Here is a 10,538-nt window from a genome sequence, read left to right on the forward strand (position 1 = left end):
ACCATAACATCACTCCTCAATCTGCTCCGATGTATGGTACTCGAACCATAACATCACTCCTCAATCTGCTCCGATGTATGGTACTCGAACCATAACATCACTCCTCAATCTGCTCCGATGTATGGTACTCGAACCATAACATCACTCCTCAATCTGCTCCGATGTATGGTAATCGAACCATAACATCACTCCTCAATCTGCTCCGATGTATGGTACTCGAACCATAACATCACTCCTCAATCTGCTCCGATGTATGGTAATCGAACCATAACATCACTCCTCAACCTGCTCCGATGTATGGTACTCGAACCATAACATCACTCCTCAATCTGCTACTTAGAACCTTCAGAATACTCCATGTATCGAGTATGGGTCCTCTGATTTCGGTAGTACGGGCCCATACTACCTGCCACATCTACCCATACTTTCCACACGGACCATCCTAGAGTTCCTAAGTAGCTACTCAACCTTATCGTTCACCAATTCCGTCGCACATGCTCGCTCCTCAGCGAAATACTCTACCCTGCCAGCGCACTCATCTGACTAAGGTTTCTCCCTAGGCTCTTCCTAGATTCCCACTCTTCTCCTCCATCAGCTGCTGAAGAACTCCTAATGATGCCAGCCATCTACCTCATGAATATCGTCATATTCACTCAGTAGCTGGCTCCCATCATCGAGGGTCCCACAAAGCACAAAGCAAGCAGCATTCGGGCATCGACTAATACATAGAACTCACTCTAGGTGATAACTCCACTTGATCTGCTCATTCTCATAGATATCACCGAACTCTGCAACTCTACCCCTCACGGGTTCTAACTATTCTCTCGATAAGCTCCACAATAATCATCTAGGCATCTCTCCTAGATTACTCCTCTACTCGAATCCCTCTCTACTTGGGATTCCTGCTGGATACTCTTACTCAACATATACTCGAAAGCACAACTCGGATAACCACAATCCTAGGCTAAGGCATCACAAATCAGGCCACTCTAGTCCTAAAATATGAAATACCTAGCCTATCTCTAGCATACATAATATCTCATAAACATTTCATAACACAAAGTAAGGGTATTTTGGGAAATCACCGTTCGGGCTCTGGCTGATTGTACACACTGATCTTTCTCGTTTTCTCTTTGAAACTCTTATTCACTTTAGAAAAATCATTTCTTCGAAATTTTTTCTCAAATCCTCAGTTTGAGTCCAGATTTACCCGAAGGCGCATCCGAATCCCTCAAACCAAGGCTCTGATACCAACTTGTAACACCGTGATTTTTCAAACTAAAATTTTCATTTAAACTCATATAAATTCTCATGTCACCTTCTATTAAAATCTCATTTGCTCTTTAAGTTACAAACATAACTCCATATTCAATTAAATAATACTCCAGGATCCTCAAAACATAACTCTTTCTCTGGTGTGTACAATCGAGCCGGTGCCGTCCTGTGATCCTGAGAAAAACCTGCAACACATATCACATAACACTGTAAGCACGAAGCTTAGTGAGTTCCCCAAAATACCACTCTAACACATATTAGCCACTCGAGGCTATAACTCTGTGGGCCCTCTTGCCCTAACTCTGTGGACCCTCTGGTCCTAACTCTGTGGACCCTCTGGTCCTAACTCTGTAGACCTTCCGGTCCTAACTCTGTGAACTCAGAACATGCACAACATAAATCACATAGAAATATAGCAGTGCAACATATAACATACATAACATACAAGATACTCTATCACATAACTCTAGTTACCTACTCAAGGTAAAGTATAGTGAGAAGACTCACCTCGGGTAACTCGGTAAAGCTCGAACTCTGTAAAATCTGGTCTAGCCCCCGCCTAATCATATGAAATATACACTCTAAATCAATACATCTCTCAAGGCTAGACTATTCCTCCTCTTAGTACTCTCAGAAGGGTAAAAGACCATTTTACCCCTCCCATGGCTCAAAGGCCCTAAAGTTGACCAAACCCTAAAAGTCAACAAAAGTCAACCCTCCGGGTTACGCTGCGCGTACCAAACACGTACGCTGGGCGTACCCGGCGTCCTCACAGAAACGGGGTGCGCGACCCCTTACGCTGCGCGTACTGAGATTACGCCCCGCGTAACTCTCAGTTTCAGTCCCTTAGCTCTTGAGGTCTTAATCAGTTAAGACTCTCGTCCAACTTTTAGATCTGACCGTTTCTAAGCCTCTTAATCCATAAAGTCGATAACTTTAAGCCTTTGCATGGCTGAACAAGTCACTAACACCCAAAATATACCACTTCTAGCCCTAGAAAGCTCAAAACTCTAGCATGTCCTCATATCAACGACCAAGATAGAAACTTTATGGATCTAAAACATAAATATCACTGAAAGGGGACAGATCTTGGACCATGGAGCACCTTACACTCATAAAGTCTCCACCTTTGGGACTTTTAACCCTAGAAATGGCCCATGCAACAACAAACCAAAAGAAGAGGAAAGCTTTGAACTTTATACCTCTAAAAGCAGCTCCTTCCTCTGTAGATCTCAGATCCAAACTTGCACTTCAAGCTCTAGCCTCCACAAGCTCCTCTCCTTCTTCTTCACTAACACCCCAAGGCACTTTTAGCTCCAAAATCACACATACTCACTAAGGACGATGGGAAGTTCTCTCTTAGGGTTTTACTCACTGCTAGGGAGGCTGAGAAATAAGCCTTAGCATCCAATATATAGGGCACAAGTCAGAAATTAGGGTTTGCACCTGGACACATTACGCCCAGCGTAACCCTGAGTACGCGCAGCGTACTCAGACGAGTCCGCGTCCAAAATAATCGCATGAGTACGCGCAGCGTACTCTTGAGTACGCCCAGCGTACTCATTTGCTACCAATTCCTCTTAAGGGCTTAACTTGACACCTTGAATAAAAGAAGGGCTAAATAGTTGTACCTGAATTTCGGGATGTTACACTCTGATACCAACTTGTAACATCCCAAAATTCAAGGCCAAAAATTTCATTTTTAAATAAGTTATTATATAAAACCATATCAGAGTGTAATCCCAAAGATCTCATGTGCGGAAAAACATAGTGTGATGCGCTGCAATCAAGCCGGCTCCTTTCCTTTGAAAACGAGTACCTGAAACCAAAACTGTAAACCGTAACCACGAAGCTTAGTGAGTTCCCCCATCATACCACATACCATACAATCATATAATGAACAGCTAGGAGATACGGGCCTCGCCCACACTCATGGATATACGGGCCTCACCCACACTCCGCTAGCTGGGAGATACGGGCCTCGCCCACACTCCACTATCTCTGAGATACGGGCCTCGCCCACACTCAGCTACTATCACATATATCATAACACAAACGTACTATCAGACATACCTGGGGTGTCCGAACTACCCTTCGGTCCTAACAACCGAACTTGGGGACTATTCCCCTCCTACTACCACTATCACATATAATATATCATGTCAGCATATAAACATATCATCACATACTGTCAGACATATCTGGGGTGTCTGACCAACCCTTCGGCCCTAACAACCGAACTCTACTACTATCACATATAACATATCATGCCAGCATATAACATATCAGGTAGTAGCAAACCTAGATGATATCACAAAGACAATCATCTAACATACAACTCCTACTGATGGGCCGGCATTGTGGCCGTAGACCCACCGCCACTGGAAGGTAACTCACCTCACACTGTTGAAGTCCCGTAGACACAATCCCACTCTGCTGAAGTCCCGCAGACTCCACCCCAACTGCTGGATGACAGATTCCCGAACTGTCAACACCAAAATAACACCCAATTAATAATTGGGTCCCAACGCATAACCAGAAATACATACTTGGATAATTACTGCATTACGCCAAGGTTGGCTTTATTCAAGCCCAAGGCCCAAACTCCAACTAGGAATCAAGGCCCAACATCATATAATCGTTGAGACCCAAACTATGGCCCAATTTTCCAAATTGGGCCCAAACCCCTTATATGGGCCTTACCCTAGGCCCATTACATATTCTAGTCCATTTGTTTGACTTTGGATGGCCCATTAATAACGCAATCATCAAGGCCCAATAGAAGGCCCAACAATACACCCATGTGAAATTAGGGTTTCACATAAAATGACGATTAGGGTTAAGTTTCCTACTTAACCCATCAAGGACTTAATCCTCTAAGGACTTAATCCATTAAGTCCAATATTGCTTAGATTAATCTTGCCAATAATTATTATTTAATATTTCTAGTTATTAAATAATTCTCGCGTGTCCCGATTAATTCCCCAAATTAGGCTTTTATTGGCATAAGGGTCTTCCAAACTAAATACTAGCCCATTTATCAATTTGTTGGGCTTGCAAGTCAATTAGGGCTTTATTGGGCCTATGAGGCCCACTAGAATATCATTAAGTCCATTAGGGTTTGCATTGGGTCAATTTGAGTCCATTAGACCCATTAGGGTTTTCACTAAGCCCATTAGGCTTCATTGGGCCCATTAGGGTTTCTAGCACCCCAAACGAATCAATCACAACGAGGCAAAGCACACCGCCACCCGACACGGCGGCCGGTGGCGGCAGGAGGCGGCAGCCAACACCCTACGGTGGTGGTTTGAGTTTCTTTTCATTATACTTTAGCTAATTACAGTTTACAATGCCTTAACCAAGAATAAACTCACACACTAACTACATCAACACGCACCCATGGCGGCTTATGGTGGCAGCCACCACCTCACGGTGGTGGCAGCGGCTTTTCCGGCCAACAAGCTACACACAACACATGCTATAGAAAGAACAAACATCCACACTCTTTTCTTGCTTGCAAAAAGGTCCAGCCACCCTCCTGGTGGCGGTTGGCGACGGCGGAAGTACAAAACCACGACAGTGGCAGAGGTGATAGCAACATCTTGCAATAACAACCACCACCTCATGGTGGTGGTGGCGGTTCTTTTGATTCCCAGCCGAGAAACACACACCCACACGAATATGCTCGGAGGATAAGTTCAACCACCCGCATGGTGGTTCATGACGATGGCAGTGGGTGGAATAGCCGTTGGACGGCGGTGGTGGCACGAGATAAGGAAGCGACATCGGGGAGTAGAAGGAACGGCGACGCAACCCTCGACAACAGCGGCAACGACACGGCGGAGAGAAGTCGCTTGTTTGCATCCTCTTCGGCAACTGGAGCAATCAACGGATCTGATAACGGCTTGGACGTCGGCTGCCGCTCGGAGATTCAACGGATAGGAGAACGAGGGAGAAAGGAGGCTGAGTCCTAGCCGGAGAACAATAACAACAACCGCGCCTCCCAACTATGACAACCCTCGCGACGTCGTCCCTGACTTCGGTCTTCGGTCCTCAGCGCAACCCACGACGTTACCGGCAGTGGGTGGCGTACCGGTGGTGAGATAGCGACGGCAGCAGGCTTGGTCTTAAGGCTCTTGATATCGCCGGCAAGGAGAGCAACGGCTGAAGGGTCGAGAGTGTGAGAATGGTGAAGATGACGGCCGCATATGGTCCCTAGGGTTAGGGTTCTCTTTGGCATAAATACCCGGCTCATATGAAACATATTCCCATATTGACATAACCGGCCCCTCCTCCTCCCATTCCTTACAAAATGAGTCCTAATTTTACCCTTTTAGCCCTCGACATTATAATTCTTTACAATTCAGGTTCAATACTTACTAAACAGCCCCTTAGCCCCCAAAATCCCTTCAAATGAAGTCTCAGAAGTTACCATTTAGTCCCTGCCTTCATAAATAATTACGAATCTGATTCGAAACTTACACTTTTAGCCCACGACTTCTAAAAATGTGGCAATTAACTCCTCGAGACCAACCTTTGACATATAATTATCTATTTTAGGACTACCAGCCATTCATTAATTTATTTATTTATTTAATAAATAAACGGGGTTTTACACTAAGTACTTGCAGGATGTCAAGGATGAGAAAGTGAAACCATCCCATGCAGGTATTTACACTATATTGTCTAATAACTCACCATATTCTAACTCTTGGGTGCTTGATACAGGATGTGGTATTCACATATGTTCTGATTTGCAGGGCCTAAGAAGAAGTGAGGATGTGGAGCACGGGAAGATAAACCTGATCATGGGGAATAGGAAGGCTTCACCTGTTTCCAAGATTGGAGTTTATACTTTGTTGCTAGATAGTGGGTTAAAGTTAGATTTGAATAAATGTGTTTACTCGTCAGAAATGGCGAGGAATATTATTTCCTTTCATGCTTTGTACAAACAAGGTTTTACCTTTTCTTTTGATAATGAAGTTGGTAGTATTAATGCTTTCTTTAATAATGCTCTTTATTTTAAAGCATTACCTTGTGATGGTGTGTATAAAGCTGTATCGGTTGTAGATAATTTAGGAAATAATGTATTGTGTATTGATTCCTCTACTAGCTTGGATAAAGCATCTTTGTGGCATTGTCGTCTTGAACATGTAAGCAAGAAACGCATAGGCCAGCTCCAAAAGGATGGAGTCTTGGAGTCGTTCGACCTTAAGTCGGATGATAGTTGTGAATCTTGTCTACTTGCAAAAATGACAAAATCACCCTTCACTAGTACTTGTGCAAGGGGTGAGGGTTTGTTGGACCTTATACATACTGATGTATGTGGACCATTCAAAACCGCCACAAGGGATGCTAATCGCTATTATGTGACTTTTATTGATGATTTTAGTAGATATGGTTATGTCTACTTAATCAAACATAAGTCAGAAACTTTTGAAAGGTTTAAAGAGTTTAAACAGGAAGTAGAAAATCAATTGGGCATGAACATTAAGATGCTTCGATCCGATCGAGGTGGTGAGTATCATAGCACTGAGTTCCTCGACTATCTTAAGGTGTGCGGGATTGTCTCACAATTGACACCTCCCAGGACACCACAGCTGAATGGTGTGGCTGACAGGCGTAATCGAACTTTGTTGGACATGGTTCGCTCTATGATGAGTCGAGCTTCGCTACCAATCTCTTTCTGGGGTTATGCCTTAAAGACTGCCGCCCACATCCTTAATCTAGTCCCTACAAAGAAGGTTGCCAAAACACCTCATGAGATGTGGACTGGGAAAGTTCCCAATTTGGACCACATCAAGATGGTAGTGTAGTGTCAGTGATCGTTGTGGTAGTGGCTTGTAATTCTATTTCAACTATAATCAAAATATCATCCCACCAACCCTAAATGTAATTCGATTTCAGTTCAGAAAATGGGAGCTATTTACTTAACCATATGCAAAATTAAAGAAGAGATGGAGAATTCTAAACTCGAAATCGAAGAATGGAAGCAGCAACCTTTGGTGATACGCTCATCGAAGTTAACAATAGTAACGAAGGAAGTTATCAGAGTTGTTGTGAGGAGTCAATAAGTAGGGTGAGGAAGAAGAAGTCTATCAACACCTTCTTAAAGTTAGGTTTTAGTAATATACTTGAAGGAACTTTAATCTTTTTTACATCGCTAATGGTTGTGGTTAACAAACTTTAACGGTCCCAAGGACCAAAGCTGTTACCAAACAGTTCAATAGAGACCTTCCATGATCTTGATCAACAATATTAGGACCAAAATTAACGCTTTGTGGTTTGGGCAAACCACAAATGACCAAATTTGTATCTTAGCCTTATTTTTATTTTTATTTTACTTTATAAATTTAAATAATAAAATATGTTTCTTACCAATTTCTATAATCATATTTTAATTTGATAGCAATCTATATATGATTTTATCAAATTCATTAAACTTTCCTCACATTGGAACAAAAGCCCAAACCAAAAAAAAAAAAATGTGATCATCAAAAGACGAATTGCAAATTTGAGTGCAAGCCCTTGTATTTATACAAATATAGAAACAAATGGAACAACAAAGATTGTCATCACCAACATTTCCAAAATACAATCTCCCACACAAACAAAGAACATCCTCCCATTCCCAGATCTAATATTATAGAGATCTTGAAGGCCACTCTATCCATCCACAAAATAAACAATCAACAAGAAACCAAGGAAATCAATCCAACCCCAAAAAGGAAAAGAAAAAGAAAAAGAAAAAGAAAATGTTGAATAGTTGTAGAACTAAGTGTAAAGATTAGGAACACAAGGTCCTCCAGCAGCATCAGGAGGGTTAGGAGGTTCTTTCCAAATCCTGCCTGTAACCCTGAGTTTAAGCTCTTTCCTTTCACCACCGGAGAAGAAGAGAGCCATGTTCCTCTGTATGATGAGACCATCGTGGCTATCACGCACCTTCCTATGTCCATCTCTAATGCTCCTTGGTGTCCCCTCCCAAATCAGCTTCCTTCCATTTCCTCCCACCTCCAAACTGTAACTGTAGTTTCTTGCATCTTCTTCATCTCCCATGAATCTCACAAATGCCATGTACACTGGTGCCATGCTCAGCTGGAATGCCTCAAAGTGCAGACAAAAATATTGCCCAAAGCAGTTGAACACCTGTCAAAGTCAAATAGATCACACTCTGAGTGGTTTGAAAATTAAAAAAATAATAAGCATTGAGATGAGAGAGAGAGAGAGAGAGAGAGAGAGAGAGAGAGAGAAACCGTAAGCATCCAGGTGGCGTTTTCAACTTCGCGTGGATTGGACTTGACATAACGATGATTGAAAGTGCATCCGGAATGCATGTCCACTTTATGATCATCTCTCAAATGAGTGACTAGGAATGGAATATCCCCAACAACAGAGCACTCGGATCCAGCATATGGACAGGTGTAGGGCCTAAAATTGCAGATGAGTTCGTGTTTAAGCTTGCTGTAATACGGGAAGATCTCAGGGCACCCAAGTGGGAAGTATTTGCATGGGAATTCAAGGGATTCAGCCACTTTCTCCAATGCAAGACACCTTATATCACCAAGCTCTTGTCTGCATGTTGGACACCTGTTCTCCACACGTGTTTTACATGTCGAACAAAGCGTGTGCCCATTGTGACACTGTCATAAAAACATCTTTCTCTTTAAGTGTTTGATGATATAATGATATTTGTTCATACACATATATTTTGTTCTTGTTCATATAAAGATATTTGAGTCACAGCTCTCAAATTATCACCAAATGTAGTTTACAAGTTGTTGTATTATTTCAAAAAGAGTCTGGTTCACATAGAGATGATAAGAAGATATTGGGAAGTTAAGTGTGAAATGATATGGAAGCATGAGTTTTGGTAAGTAAAAACACTTAATGGTGTGATTAGCATATGTGTTTACACAAGAAGTAATCCATCCCCTAATGGATAAGGTTACTCCAAAATGACTAACATTCATGCGCAATGAATGTTTTTTGATGCTGTTTTAATTTAATTGTTCAAGGAACAACTATAGTTATTGGTTTCATTACATTTTGTGCTTCATTAACCTTTCATTTTCACTTTCCCTAATATATTTTGTTCTAGAATTATCAACTCTTAATCTTAACTCAAACTTCAGATGAAATTGTAACTATGTTTACAAAATCCTATTCTTTACATACAATAGATTCTTATCAATCCTGAATTCTAAAATTAGTATGCTGGATAGCTAATCTTAAAAACCCTCAAATCACACAAACCTTGAACCGGAAGAAAAGAATCATAAACCCAAAATCAATACATATAACATTATATCAGCCAAATCCAAATCGAACAATAGCAACAATAGATATAAAATTGAGAATCAGAATCATAAGGATTAAGAGGAGAAAAGATAGAGAACCTGATGAATCGGAGGGTACATTGAGTTTGTACATACAGGGCATTCAAGAAGTTCATGGACACTGGTGGGATGAATTTTTGAAGGAATAACATTGACGTTGTGAGTTTTGGATGACGTAAAATGATGATGATGATGTGGGATCTCTTCGTTGCCCAATCCATCGGAGGTTGAAACGCATTCAATGCTATCGTAATCCATGGTTCCAAATTAAAGAAAAAGCAACAATACCCACAAAGAGAGGATCAAATTTACATGAAATTTGTTAGGGTTTTGCCTCTTTTTGTTCGAAATCCGTCTTTTCCTCCCCTGTTTCGGGTTAAAGATGAAGATGGGGAGGGGAAGGGAAAGAAAGAGAAACAGGAGGTGCTTTTCTTCTTAGGTCTTTCACTTCCTTTTCCAATTTTTCGTTATTTTGCAATCTTGAATTTTGAAGAGAGAGATGTAAATTTAAATGGATAAAGAAAAAAAATATTTAACTTAAGTTGCTTTTCAAGGTTAAAAAATTATGTTTTTGTATAGAGATAAACTTAAAATGGTTAAAAAATTATGTTTTTGTATAGAGATAAACTTAAAATGTATAGAGATAATCCCTTAAAAATGTAGTTCGATTTTGTATATAATTGATCACTGAGGTTAGTTTTTTTTGTTTTTTTTAGTTCATATTTACTCATTCAACTTGTTTAACTGTATACATTTAGTCCTTACGACCGGCTACTCCAAGTAAACCGAAAAAAATGACTTAATAGGGTAATATATTTCTCATTCTGTACACATTTAGTCATTATATTTTTTTTCACATTTAGTCCTTAATATTTTATTGTTGCAAAATAAGTTATTGTTGTTTTTGTACACATTCAGTATATATGA

At 41.0% G+C, this 10,538-nt stretch overlaps 1 protein-coding gene across 1 annotated transcript; it reads right to left on the reverse strand.

Moving 5' to 3' along the window:
- Positions 1–7,779: 7,779 nt before the first annotated feature.
- On the reverse strand, positions 7,780–10,099 carry LOC145167900 (E3 ubiquitin-protein ligase SINAT3-like). Its single transcript, XM_079087167.1, has 3 exons — positions 9,672–10,099; positions 8,529–8,915; positions 7,780–8,421 (listed from the first exon to the last, which is right to left on the reverse strand). The coding sequence occupies exons 1-3, from the start codon at positions 9,867–9,869 to the stop codon at positions 8,050–8,052; spliced, it is 957 nt and encodes a 318-aa protein (XP_078943293.1). The 5' UTR covers positions 9,870–10,099; the 3' UTR covers positions 7,780–8,049.
- Between the last annotated feature and the right edge of the window lie 439 nt (positions 10,100–10,538).

This window comes from Lactuca virosa, chromosome 3, assembly GCF_052849685.1.
Source record: "Lactuca virosa cultivar CGN04683 chromosome 3, Lactuca_virosa_CGN04683_v6, whole genome shotgun sequence".
Taxonomy (NCBI): domain Eukaryota; kingdom Viridiplantae; phylum Streptophyta; class Magnoliopsida; order Asterales; family Asteraceae; genus Lactuca; species Lactuca virosa.

Excerpts from the sequence above, each read along its gene's own strand:
- LOC145167900 (XM_079087167.1), bottom strand. The coding sequence starts at position 9,869 with ATGGATTACGATAGCATTGAATGCGTTTCAACCTCCGATGGATTGGGC. Across the intron at positions 8,916-9,671 it reads TGTACCCTCCGATTCATCAG|TGTCACAATGGGCACACGCT; the intron begins GTTCTCTATCTT and ends TTTTTATGACAG. Across the intron at positions 8,422-8,528 it reads ACGCCACCTGGATGCTTACG|GTGTTCAACTGCTTTGGGCA; the intron begins GTTTCTCTCTCT and ends TGACTTTGACAG.